General features: G+C 40.1%; 1 protein-coding gene across 2 annotated transcripts in view; it reads left to right on the plus strand.

The window, feature by feature from the left end:
- Positions 1-13109, plus strand: part of GALNT15 (polypeptide N-acetylgalactosaminyltransferase 15) — a 28006-nt gene extending 14897 nt beyond the window's left edge. For both annotated transcript variants that reach the window (XM_066319524.1, XM_066319533.1), the window contains exons 4-10: positions 1331-1498; positions 2110-2227; positions 2977-3171; positions 7540-7671; positions 8705-8806; positions 9568-9708; positions 10626-13109. In XM_066319524.1, coding sequence (XP_066175621.1) covers positions 1331-1498; positions 2110-2227; positions 2977-3171; positions 7540-7671; positions 8705-8806; positions 9568-9708; positions 10626-10772 — 1003 coding nt within the window. In that variant the 3' untranslated portion in view covers positions 10773-13109. The remainder of the gene's footprint in view (positions 1-1330; positions 1499-2109; positions 2228-2976; positions 3172-7539; positions 7672-8704; positions 8807-9567; positions 9709-10625) is intronic.
- The last annotated feature ends 270 nt before the right edge of the window (positions 13110-13379 follow it).

Consider the following 13379-nt stretch of genomic DNA (forward strand, 5'->3'; position numbering starts at 1 on the left):
TAGAGGCAGAGAAGCTATGTCAAGATTACATTAATATTACCCAGAGCTACCATCTTCCCTAGCTGGTTCTGGCCCCTGCCATGGAAAAATACAAAGGTCCCACTGCACTGGTGACTTCTGAGATGTCCTTTCTTCATTGGCAGTATTATGTTTCAAGCAAATTTCTCTCCTTGAAATTTCTGACCCACATATACATCTTAAAAGAGGAGATAAAAACGTTTGCATTTTGCCCCCAAATTGACCATTTCATTTTTCTCTCTGTTTTAACCGGAAGCTTTTCCTAGGGAATAATTTCCTACACAAATATTCCGGCTCTAGATCAATAATAATTTTTCCAGTGTACTTTAATCCCTCTTAAATATTACTGATTTTTCTCCAGAGGAAATTCTGTCTATAGACAAGCCTTTGCACTGAGACCACAGACTATTATCCTTTTAGCATAAGACAGAAGAAATGGATAATGTTACTCTTCGACACTTTTTCCCAGCAGTCCCTAATACCATTTCATTCATACTCTGAAAATTTCCAAACTGGATATATCATTAACCTGAAAACAAGGAACACTGAAGAGTGTTCTGAACTACCAGTTAACTCCAAGACGATGTGCAAGTACAGTGTGAAATACTGTGACTTCTTTGCCATAGGGAAATGTCTAGTACCTCTTCTCAGACTAATGCATATTTAACTTAAGTTAGAAGTGAATTCAAGGATTGCCACTTACAGTGTAATGGCTCTGTTCTTGCCCTTAAAAGTAGATTCTGCAATGTGACAGTGCATTTGCAAGAGCATTCAAAGATTGTGATAAAATACAAACAGGCACTGGCTTATGAACTCAGTAACAAATAATTGTTTCAAAAGAACCAGCAGAACAAACTAAGAATAAGTGCACTCTTTATTGGCCTGATGTGATAAACTCATGAAGTGTGTGCGATATCTGCAGGAAAATCAAAGGATGGTAAAGTGTGAGAAGCCAAAATCATCTTCCGTTATAAACTTTGCATCCATGCAGAGCCTGTAGCATCAGAGGTTGGGGCCTCTGTGTGAAATAGCTTTTTAAGAATTATGATGGTTAATTCTTAACAAAATCCTGGGTAATGTTAAATGGCAATGAAAGGTACAGGGTATCAGTATTTATTGATTCCTCACTGCATGCTCAGTATTGCCATGCACTGAGCACCTGAGCTTCTGTCAGCAGGGAAACTAAGGGCACTCAGCATTTAGAGGAGTGCTTGTGCTTGACAGTGTCAAAGAGGAAAACTAATGCTTACTAACAGAGTAATGAACTTAATTTATGCTTTGGTTTTGGAAATAATGGTATTGTCTTTTTCAGAAACAGTGTCGTCTCCCCCGTCATAGATGTCATAGATTGGAAGACCTTTCAGTACTATCACTCTGTGGGCCTGCATCGAGGTGTTTTTGATTGGAAATTAGATTTTCATTGGGAACCAGTGCCAGAGCATGAAGAGAAGGTACGACAGTCTCCCATCAGCCCTATCAGGTAACAGTCCATCAGACAATGTGCCTTGCTCAGCTCAGCAGCAAAACTGTACAGTTTGGGTCATCTTGGGTCATCTTCCAGCTAACAAGAGAAAGGTGTGGTTACTTACACATGCCCAGTTAATAATTCTGAAGGGATAGAGTTTTTGTTTGTGTTGTTTGTTTTGGCCTTTAGTAATCATTCTAACTAGATTGCAGTCACACTTTCAATGCGACAAATACTTTCCACACATCGACACAACTAGAGAACAGCCTTACTAGACAAGGTGTGGAGGCTTGCAGGAAAAGGGAAAGAAAGACAGGTCATACAGAGTTAAAAGAGATGTCTTAATCATGATCTACTTGTCTCTTGTTTGGATGGACATGTGTGCAATGTTCCCCAGTGTTCTGAGTCTTATTTTATAATTCAGCTCTTAGCTCCCTTCCCCAGGCAAACCTAAGAATTACACTCCAGTTGTTCTTTATTTTGGTTAGATAATCATTCAAGCTTACATGGAGCAGTATTGAATCATTTGGTAACACTCTCTCTATGGAAATGGCAGAATTTTCACCTTTTGTGTAGTTCCTTATCCATAACTCAAGGTGTTCACTTTCAAACTCTTTTCTACACAGGAGTCCTGCAGTAGCTGGTGCAGTGGTGGCCATGGATCGACATTACTTCCAAAATACTGGAGCTTATGATTCTGACATGACCATGTGGGGAGCAGAAAACCTGGAACTATCTATTAGGGTAAAGATCTTAATTAAAACATCAAGCTGTGACAACTATTGCAATTTTAAGGAACCTGAGTGAAAAAGCAAGAAGATATTTGTAAAAACAGTGCAGAACATGTCGGGCTCTGGAAACGACAACCTTTCCTGCAGAAATCTATCCTCACACTCCAGAGCCTGTCAGGACCATACCAGAACATGCAGCTGCTGTGAGTTAGGAGCATTATGTCAGAAGGAAGTTTTGCTGGCTATCACTCTCTGCCTGAGTCACTGCTTTTGGCACCCTCTGAAAGCTGTCTCTTCTGTTCTGGCATGTTAACATGCACCAAAGGGAGAGTAGCTTTATTTCTTTGCCAGCCTACAGTTTTATTAGCAAATTGTTTCTATTCAATCCTTTGCATTGGTTTTTGCTGGATACAAAGAGTAACTGATATTGAAAACCAATGAAAATCGCGGGCAGAAAGGGCATAGTGTTTTTATTGTCCTAGACAAGGGAAGGTGTGCACCCAGATCTCTCCACTACCCTGCACTGTTCATGCACAGAAAAAACATAAAAGCATATAAATAGCCATACTGGGTCAAATCAGAGGTCTGAATGCCCAGTCTCTTCTCTGTGTGAGGGGAGCAATGTATGAAGAAGCATATAATAATGCTCCTGCTCTTTCCAGGATTTCCTGAAGCAGAGTCTAGACTAAAGGAGCTTCTCCATTTCAGATAAAAGTAATCTAAATAAGGTAATCTCTTTTTGTGCTTTCGCCTGTGTTTCAGACCTGGCTCTGTGGTGGCACTGTAGAAATCATCCCATGCTCCCGAGTTGGGCACGTCTATCGAAATCACTTCCCACGTGCTTTCTCCTATGAAGAGGCCATTGTGAGGAACAAAATCCGAATAGCAGAGACGTGGCTGGGCTCATTTAAAGAGAACTTCTACAAGCATGACACTGTGGCTTTCTTAATCAGCAAGGTAAAGACATCTGTAGAGGTTTGTTTCTGAGGTTTGTGTTAGGATAGGTGAAGGGAGAGGAATAGGAATGGGGGTGTCTGATGCAGTCAGATGCAGGGGATGATCTTTTTATTAAACCTTCCAGTGAAAGAGCTGTCAGATCAGGGAGGAGAGAGAGAAACTTGTCCCTGAGTTCAGGCTTGTGCTGAAGTTATCAAACCTTGAAGAGTATAACCTCTCCTCCAAATGACTCCCCAACAAGCTGTGGTTTGTTTTTTCACTGATAGTACATGGAGGGTTGTAATGCATCTAAAGTGGAAGCCTACACCACTGTGTGCTCAAAGGACCATCCTGGGGGAGGGTTCACTCTTGGTTATGAAGGTCTTCCTCATATGGTTCCTGAGGATATTAAGTATTATTCACAGGCAAGTGGCAAATTATAGTGTCTGTCCTGGAAGGGAACATATCTGAGTGGTCTAGTGACAAAAAAGGTGTGTTTTTTCCCTGAACTGAAACATCCAGAACTGAGAAAAGTCAGATCCCAACACACCACTATTTACAAGTTACATTTTCTTAGAAGCATGGCCCAGACATCTGACTAGACATTCCTCCAGAAATTTGGAATCCAGCAGCCTGTAAGCTACAACAGGCTTGCAGGCAAGTGTGTGGTGTAGCCCTGGCATGCAGCTACACTTGAACCATCTGCAGGTTACACACAATCCAATAACTACAGAATGGCCACACCTGTTTTTTAAGTACAGTCTCCATGGCAGATCAGGGGTGGTCAACTCTATATCCCTTGTATTACAAAAAAGCTGATGTTTGCTTATTGGGAGTCTTGCAGCTGTGGAGAATGTTATTGGTGAACTTAACGTTGTTAATAATGTTAATGTTGCTGCAGTTCTCAGGAATTCTCTGGCTCCAGTACCTTTTCTTGTAGTCATATTCTTTCTACAAGGCAGTGGACAAACTTATGAGCAGTTATGAATGGAAATGTATCATTTATCTTTCTGTTCATTTAACAATGCCACACTTTTAAGGAGAAAAACATTCACTGAAAGTATTTAAGCAGAGCATGGGTAGGTGCTGTGCAGTTTTCCCATTCATATTTGCTCCTGTGTTTCATGGAATCATAGACTCACTGTACAGAGAATGGTTTGGGTTGGAAGGGACCTTAAAGATCATCTCATTCCAACTCCCCTGCCGTGTGCAAGGATGCCATTCACTAGATCATGTTGCTCAGGGCGCCATCCAGCCTGGCCTTGAGCACTTCCAGGGATGAGGCACCGACAGCTTCTCTGGGCAACAAGTTCCAGTGCCTAACCAACCTCTGAGTAATAAATGTCTTCCCAATAACTAATCTAGATCTGCTTTCTTTCAGTTTAAAACTACTGTTCCTTTTTGTAAGTCCCATTTAGGTACTGGGAGGCCGCTCTAAATTCTCCCTGAAGCCTTCACTTCTATTCAGTTTCATCAAGTGATCCCAAACTTGCTCTTCCCTTATAGCTGCAGGACTTCATTCCCCTTCCCCACTCACTCAGAGGATCAGGATCTTGAGAGAATGGAGAGCCTGACTGCCTGCAAAGACTGAGGAATACAACTCAGCCTTCTCCATATCAGTCACCACCAGTTCACCCTTGGTTAACTGTGGGGAGGGGGGTTACACCCTCCTTGTCCTTTCTTTTCTGACCAATGTACTTACAGAATCCCTTCTTGTGATTCTTTGTGTCCCTTGCCAAGTCCTGTTCCATCTTTGCCTTGGCTTTCCTGACCCCACCCAACCAATCCTGATGGCTTTAATGAGCCCATCTGCACTGGTGAGCCCCACTGGCTCCAGTAACACCTGTCCTGCATGCCTCAGTCATTCGGGGCTGGCCATTACCAAGAAAGCCACGTCCAGTAGGAGCTGCATTATAGTGGGGAGAGGAACAGGACTGTGGTGTGACTCTCTTGTCACCTAGTCCAACCTCCTTATGCTTCACCAGTGGATCTGCCTCTCCAGTCAGCCTACTAATTGTAGAGCCTGGAATGACTGTGTTTCCTTTTTTACTGATTTTCACATATTTTAAAAAGATCTTCCCTCCTCGTCTGTGTTGCAGGTTTGAACTCCACTGGCCGGGAGCTTTGTGAGTCAATTGACTCACAAAGGGTTATAGCCACTAGACCAAGCCTTTTAAAATGGCCAGTGAGGTCTTTTAATCATTTAATAATTCCCTGAAGGCTCTTCTTGTCAGCTCAGAAGCAATTTTCTCTACTAAAAACTACAGTCACCAATGATACAGCTTGCTAGCTGTAAGCAGCATGACCTTTTGCCTGAGTTTATTCTAGCCAGAATACTTTCACTACTTCTGAGCATGATGCTCCCTCAAATGATCAATTTTATGATCTCTGTGTGCAGCATACCATAACATAAATGGCCCTTTTTGCGTGTTCCTTTCTTTCACAGCCGATGTTTTCAGCCTGTCAGTGCAGCGGGATGTTATTCAAAAGGCACAAGCAAGCAAGGACATTATTGCCGCTCAGCTGCAAAGAGCCCTAAGGGGATTTATTGCGCTGAGAGGGTGAGCAGAGCCACCTATGGGCCACTATAGAATTCTCCGTGAGTCTGCACCACCATCATTGCTCACTGCAGAGAACAACCAGTGACCCCCATTTAGGTGGCTTTAAACTCTTCTTGGTTTATGGTCTGAATCATATCTTGCACAGGATGCCCGTGGTGTGAGCATTAAACAGATGAATTAAGCTCTTCCCAGCTCTCTACTACTTCAGCCACCCGCTCTTTTGCTTCTTTTCTTGTGTGGTTTGCATATTTAATTTACAAGCACAGTTTCCTTTCAGATTGGTTTACAGGGACGATGACTTTCTTTACATTATTTACACCATTTATTCAGTGTCAAATGCAGACTGTAACTAGTATGATAAAATGAGATTTACTGCCATTGCCTTCCTCAGCCAAAGCAGAGTCTCATGAGAAACATCTCTTTTTAGGGGAAACATTTTACTTCTGTCTTTCCCTTTTCCAGAAAACCTCTAGAGGACAGGTCTGTGTGGTGCAGAATTGCTAAACTTCATTGTTATGCTTATTGAATCTAAGACTGACACTGAAGAATGAGGTTCTCTTTAACATACTGCAACAGTTAAGCTTTGCCTGTAGAGCTTCCAAGGGCAGGTAAACAGTGCCACATGGAATGATTGATCCCTGCCTTTAGAGGCCGACACCTCACCTTTTATCTCCAAGGCCCTTCATTTGTCAGTGTTTTCCATGATGCAAAGTCCTTTTCTTTCTTTCTTGTGGATACAGAGAAATAGTTGGTCTGGGAAAAAGTTATTTACAGGCAATTCTCTGCTTACATTGCCAATTCTAATTTTTGACAAAGAAATCCAGACTAGTTTCCTGGAATTCAATCCCAAACTGCATTTTTAAAAGTAGAAATATGAAGAGGGAAGATCTACTACTGGCAAGAATAAGGAGAGAGACTTTTAATGGATGTTATCTGTTTTTAATATTTGGGCACTGAGAGATTTAGAAAAGCATTTTGTGTGGTTTTGAAACTGAAGAATTAGACACATAAGTGCTTAGAGGTTTTGAGACCGCTGTTAGCCATCTTCAGTGCTAAATACCCTCAAATATTCAGACTGTCAGTCCTTTGCAGTGCAGATGCCTGCAGCTGCACCAAGGGTTGAAAGCACTTGTGTTTTTTCCTGATAGAGGTGCTACCATAAAGTTTACAGCTGATATTGTGTCTTTATAATTCAAGAAAACTGAGAAATCATAGTATAGGTTCTATATAATACGGTATAGGCATTTATAGCTGCAAAACACCTTTGTTCATTAGATTTAGTAACTGTAAGATAAGAGACAAATAATAGGTGATAGACTGTATTTTGGGCTAAATTCTGTCATCACTTTTTCCCTCTGATCATAGACGACTGACAGTAACTGGGTAATTTGGGCTGTTAAAGGCCAGGAGATTGAGGTTTTATCAGTGGGAAAAAATCTGTATTAAATGGCAATCTAATACAATCCCACTGAATTTCAGTGCAACAACTACCAAACTTGGTCCTGACTTTTTAAAATAAAAAATATGACAAAATCTAATCTATCTTGCAGTACAATAATAATTTTTAGAGGACATACTTATTTTCACAATGTATGTTACTTCCAAAACACTTCTGTCACAATGCCAGACTATGGCTGTTTTAGCACAAAGATTGAAGAAGGCTGCATCTCCCCCTTTGCATATGTCATAAGAGATACATATCAATATCTACAACATTCATGATAGAAAAGGTGGTAGAAATAATTCCTGTGCAGTCATTTCCACTCCTAGCATCTCTAGCACAAGTACACCAGTAACCTTGTTGCCCTTTCTCCCTTTCTCCATAAAGGCAGAGAAGCCAGACTGCAGCGAGCGTCTGCAGCTACAGAAGAGACTGGGCTGTAAAAATTTCCAGTGGTTTGTATCAAATGTGTACCCTGAACTCTCCCAACCTGGAGACACACCAAGATTCTCTGGCAAGGTAAGAGAAAACACACTGTAAAGAATGATTTATTTTTTTTTTTTGCATTGTTCAAAGACTCCAGTATCACTTCCATGGTCTGAGTACTTGGTCCAAACAGGCAGTGCAACCAGGGTGGGGGAAGAAAGAAAAAGAGCTGGCACAAATTCTCACATAAATGTTGAAAGCCAGCCAAGAACTGAACCCAGAGTGTCTGGCTCAGTTCAGTGTCACAGCTCAGAAGACCCTAACCTTAGGTTCTTCAGGTGCCATTAGTAAACGAAAAGAACTGTGTTGCCTCATGCAGAGGGCAGAAGTGACAGCATCCAAGATATCTCTGTGCTGACCCATGTGCACAAAGAGAAAAAAGCCCATTTCTTCAGTCCTGCACTTCCCAAAGCACAGAAGTAATAGCAATAGCAGTTCCCTGGCTGACTGTGTGCAGGACAAAATATTCTTAATGTCTGGGGATTTTTTTAAATACATAGTTGATAATTACAATTTATTACACATTAATTTATTCCCAGCAGGCTTACTGGAAGGGAGTTTCCTCCAACAAGGCAACAAGGTCTACTAATTAATTCACACTCATCTATCTTTAGCCAGATTTTACTGTGTCCTTTTACTATTTTATGTATTCTTTATTTTCAAAGTCAGCTTAGCAAAAGTGTAAGAACTGAGTGTGGATCACAGGAATTGTCATGTTTCTTTTCTTCTGGAATATCTTGTGTTTCTTCTGACTGCAGTGTTCCTTTGAAGTGCAATTTTCCACTAGCATAAGCATTTTGATACGTTTCTTTTAATTATCATAATAGTTAAGCCCAGAAGTGGATCTCTCTAATTTAAACAAAATTCACATTTAACCTTGGTGAAACTCTGCCTGTTATATCACATTAGTTTGCAAGATCAATATGCAAGATCAAGTCTGAAAGAAAAAAAAAAGATTAATGAACAAAATCATATATCATAAAGGGATACAATCACAAAATGTTAGCTGAAGGATATTTTTTTGTATCCAATTGTGATTTATTTCAGTATAAACCTTTACTTACAGCTTTACAATACTGGTGTTGGCTTCTGTGCAGATTACAGGCCTGGAAGAGCTACTGCAGAAGGCTCTATTGAACTCTCCCCTTGCAGTGACAGTCTCACCCAGGTAATGTATACTCTGAGTGTATAGGCACTGTGTCAGATCTGGGGAGCCATGCAGAAGACAGGCACTCCAACATGTAAGAGGCTGGGCTGACACTAGTGGAAATACTGGCATGTCAAAATTAGCATGTCCTAAGGCAACAACAATGCCCACTCTTGCACAGTTGGGTGCCACTCAAAAAATGCCAATGTCCCACATGTCACTGGAGCAGATACCCACACTTTGCTCCAGAAGGTATTGCTAAGTGCTTATTTGTTTAGTATCTCTGGTAGTGTTTGGGGAACAGAAAGCTTGTGAGTTAAAAATATGTAAGAGTTCTGGTGGGGGAGGTCCCCATTAACGACTAAATCTGAAGATTAATCCCTGAACTGCAGTCTAAGGCAGGAGGTAAACTCATTTAGACTCCCTAGCTGGCATTGGCCTAGCTCAGGGTGAGCTGCAGGCACATTTCAAACTGCAGCATGTGAAGAGACTGTCAGAAACACCCTTCTGTTCAAATATTTATTAAACTGGAGAATTTTATGATAGGGTGGATTTATGTTACACATAATCATAGTTCACAAAGCCTTTCTTTAGGTAAATAGTTATGCCAGAATTAGCTAGCAGGGGGACTGCTTCGAAGGGTCAAGGCTGTTGGGTCTCTGTCACTCTTGTTTGGGTTGCCTCTTAATAAACATGCACAGGAAATTGTCTTTAGAATTAACATTTAAAAATGAACTGGAATGTCCATCCATCATTGTTCAAACAAACCCTCCCTTTCCCAGCGCTTTGAATATAACAGCATGAAGGAAATCTGGCTTGGTTCTGCTCCGCCGCTTTGCTTTGATGTCAGACACGGGAAGGTTATCCCTCAAAACTGTACAAAGGAGACAGACAACAGCAGCCAGCACTGGGATGTCCAGGAGGTCAGTAGTGGGTCTGCCATGGGAGAAAGGCAGCTGGTGGTGACTGTGGGATCACTGGGTGATTTCAGGATTTGTGTGTGAGGAAGGGATGAGGTATCTGAAGGGCAAATTTCACTTCTATAACTTTTTCATCCAGAAAAATTAGGACGTCTCTTTCCCACTAACACTGTCTATGTAAAAAACATTTGGTTTAGAAATACAAACTATGGAAATCCTACCTAAAATCTTATGTCTTTATTTTACCTGTTTGTATTACTGGCCTTATAGGAATAGAATCAGAATCAGTGGTTGTGGAAATCAGAGCAGGGCAAATCTTTTCCCATTTCTTTCAGACTGAGGAAGGGTTCACCCCTCCCAAATGAGAGCCTTTTGTGGAGCTTTTAATGGGAAACATTATTTTTTCTCCTGCACTGTAAGAGAAGAGCAAACTTCCTATTAGGGAATTCACTGTTTTTCAATGAACTTTACCCAGCAGAGCACGAGCTCACTCCTCAATGAGACTGAAAAATGTCATGCTCTGAGACAGACTGGGAAAATAGCAGTTACTGTAGTTGTAGGGATACAGCAATCCTCTGGAACAGTCCTACTGTAATTTAGTTTGATTTCTAAGGCAAGCACTGGTCTTATGAAATGTTGTGGTCTGTAGTATGGAGGTTAGTGCTGATGACAACCTGTAGCCATAGGAAAAAACAGTGGTGGAAAAGAACTCAGCACCTACCACTCACGTTAGCTTCAAAAGAAACTATAAATATTCACCATGCTCTGGGCACAAAGCTAAGTCCAGTCATTGTGTTTAAAAAATATTTGAACCAGTTATTACTGGTAATATATTATATACAAATTTTCTGAAACATGGCTTACTTTTAATCCCTCACTTTTAATTCGTTCTTTCTTTCCCTTCTTCTCTCATCTTGTAGAATGGAATGATTGTCCATGTCCTTTCTGGCAAATGCATAGAGGCAGCAAAGAGTGAAGATGAGAAGGACTTGTTTCTGGGTGCATGTAACAAGAATGCAAATCAGCTGTGGCAATTTGAACGTTCCCATGGGCTACGTCAGAGGTGACTGACAGGTCTCTGCAGAGGTCAAGTCTCCAAAGTTTAACATCACTTCTGTTTGGGATTTAAGATGCATATCCTGCAAGGACAAGAAAGATGTTTGTGTTTGCTGTAGCATGCAAGGAAGTCGGGAATGTCTCTTGTTTAAAAGCCTGGCTCCTGGTTAATCCAGCTCTAGCTAAAATCTCTATTTATTCTGTGAAGCAGGGAATAGAGAGATTGTGAGAATCAATAAATTCTCAACTCTGCTATTGCAGAAGACAATTAAATTTGCCCTTTGTAGAAAACATGGAAAATTGGCTGCCAGACAGCTTGTCTTCAGTATATGCTGTGATTTCTGAGGATACAGAAAAAAGGTGAGATTTTTGAAACTGTAAGAGGAAGCCAGCCAAACCAGGATGGGAGTTTAGCCTTGTTTTACAGTGCCCTCGACTCATATAAAACAAAATAGGTTTTGTATGTGTAAAAGTAATAGATGTTTCCACATGTAATGGCAAAAATTTTGTTTTCCAGTTAGCCTGAGCCAAATTTCTACTCTCTGTGAAATTACACAGAGCATAAATTAACACTTAATTAGGCACTAAATGCTCTAATTGACTTGGTCTACTAACAGTCCTCAGTGTTTGGCACACCCTTCCTTAAATCCTTGTCCACAGTCTAATTTGGATGGGAGAATGGGACTGAAATATTAACAACTTTTTTGTTGTTGTTTTAATTATATTTTAGGACAACTCAGGAAACTTTTGTGGTAGTAAGGAGGGTAACAACTTCTCTGCTTATTTGGGAATAGAAAGAATTGGCAGCATTCATTTGCTCTTGTAAAGCCACGGGATAAGCTTACTACTATTATTACTATTATTATTATTACTATTATTATTACAGTAACAGAAGTGCTGGTTGAAAACAGCAAGTGAAGGGAAACAGCCAGTTTCAACAGTGGCTACCTAGGAAGAAAATACTGGTTTGCTTCCATTTGCTTGCAGCCTAAGTTTTTCAAGCTGTCAGTTTTAGCCAAGAAGATTGTGTAGATTCTTGCTGCTATGGGTGTTCAAGATGATCCTGAAAAGATCAAATTTTCTAAAGAAGCTTCTTCTGTAGAGCCTGCATTGCTGCTGACCTGCTGTCTTTCAAAAAAGTGAATGAGAGATGAGGTTAAGTAACAAGAATGGTCTCACACAAGTATGAACTTAATCAAGCAAACTTCCACTTCAGTATCTCATTAGGGTACTTTCCTTTTTGAAGATAAAGTCAATGATGACATTATCCAAGAGCCTGTTAAGACAGAAGAACAAAGATTTGGGAGTCTTCCCACATCAACACCACCTCTGATTTGTAGTATAAATCAATCATAATCCTATGTACATATTAAAGGGGAAGGGCATCATTAATGAAACTCACTTAGGTTTTGAATTCTTTTTAAGAGACAGAAGATTGTGGGCTTTTTTACAGCACATTGGTTAAACTTCAGAGAAAGGAAGGAATACCAGATTATTCTGCTCAGAGCCTTCCAGTCACCTGCTCTCAGTAAATCATAATAAATTGGTATCAAGCATATAAAATTGGTTACAACAGAGGACGTGAAGAGTATTCTCTGTTGTGTTGTCCAAAACATCTCCCAGTGTCTAACTCTCTAGCTACTTTGAGTGCTACAGATTCCACACTGTGTTCAGGCATGACTCAAATCATCTTGATTACCACTTACATTTTCTTTGATAGCGTCAGAATCTATTACTATTTCTGCTGTGTCATTTAAAATTTCCTGTGACAATCTGGAAAATGCTTTAATTTTCAGCTAAGATAATGATAGCAACATCTTCCAGAACACCAAATGATCCCTGACCATTGCCCAAATCTAGGGTGAGAAAAAAGAATTTTTTTAATTGCATGAAAGCTGAGTAAAATTCTGATTTAAGAACATGTTATTCCTTTATTTTAAATTATGAGTATGCCAGATTTTTAAATTATGTATTATTTATTATATTTTGGACACTACACTGGGAATATAATTCCTTCAGAATTTAGATAAAATGTGTATACAAATATGGTAATTGACCACAAGTGATATTTATCACAAAGAAGAATTAAAAGATTTTTGGTTTAGAGAGAAAATGTTTGGAATTTCAGAGACATAGACATCTTCATTTATACTACTTTTTAACATAGCGATAAAAACCTAGAACATAAGGTTTGCTGTAGATATATGTACAACAGAAAAATATGTTACCTAATACCTCTTTGAAAAATAAAATTAAAATCTATGGTGCAGTACCATTTAGAAAGTAATTGTTAATACACTTGTTTCACTTGGTAACAGAGTAAAAGTGTGTTTGGTTTCCAAGGGAACTAAATTCCAGAGCATGGGCCAGAAGGGACCTACAAGGTGGTCTAGGAAGTCTCCATAGTGAGGCAGCCAGGGGGCATGGATTGTGGACCACACTTCCCTCTAATGTAAACAAAACTCACTACACATGAATTTAAAAAACCAAAGGGAAAGCATCTATCCCTGTTTTTCCAATTTTCCTTCATATATGGCTTTTAAATGGATTGGTTGGTTGTACCAATACTGTTTCCTCATTGTGATTGTTTAGACTCTGCCCCTGTGGTTACATCCATC

The sequence above is a fragment of the Sylvia atricapilla genome, chromosome 1 (genome assembly GCF_009819655.1).
Source record: "Sylvia atricapilla isolate bSylAtr1 chromosome 1, bSylAtr1.pri, whole genome shotgun sequence".
NCBI classification, from domain to species: domain Eukaryota; kingdom Metazoa; phylum Chordata; class Aves; order Passeriformes; family Sylviidae; genus Sylvia; species Sylvia atricapilla.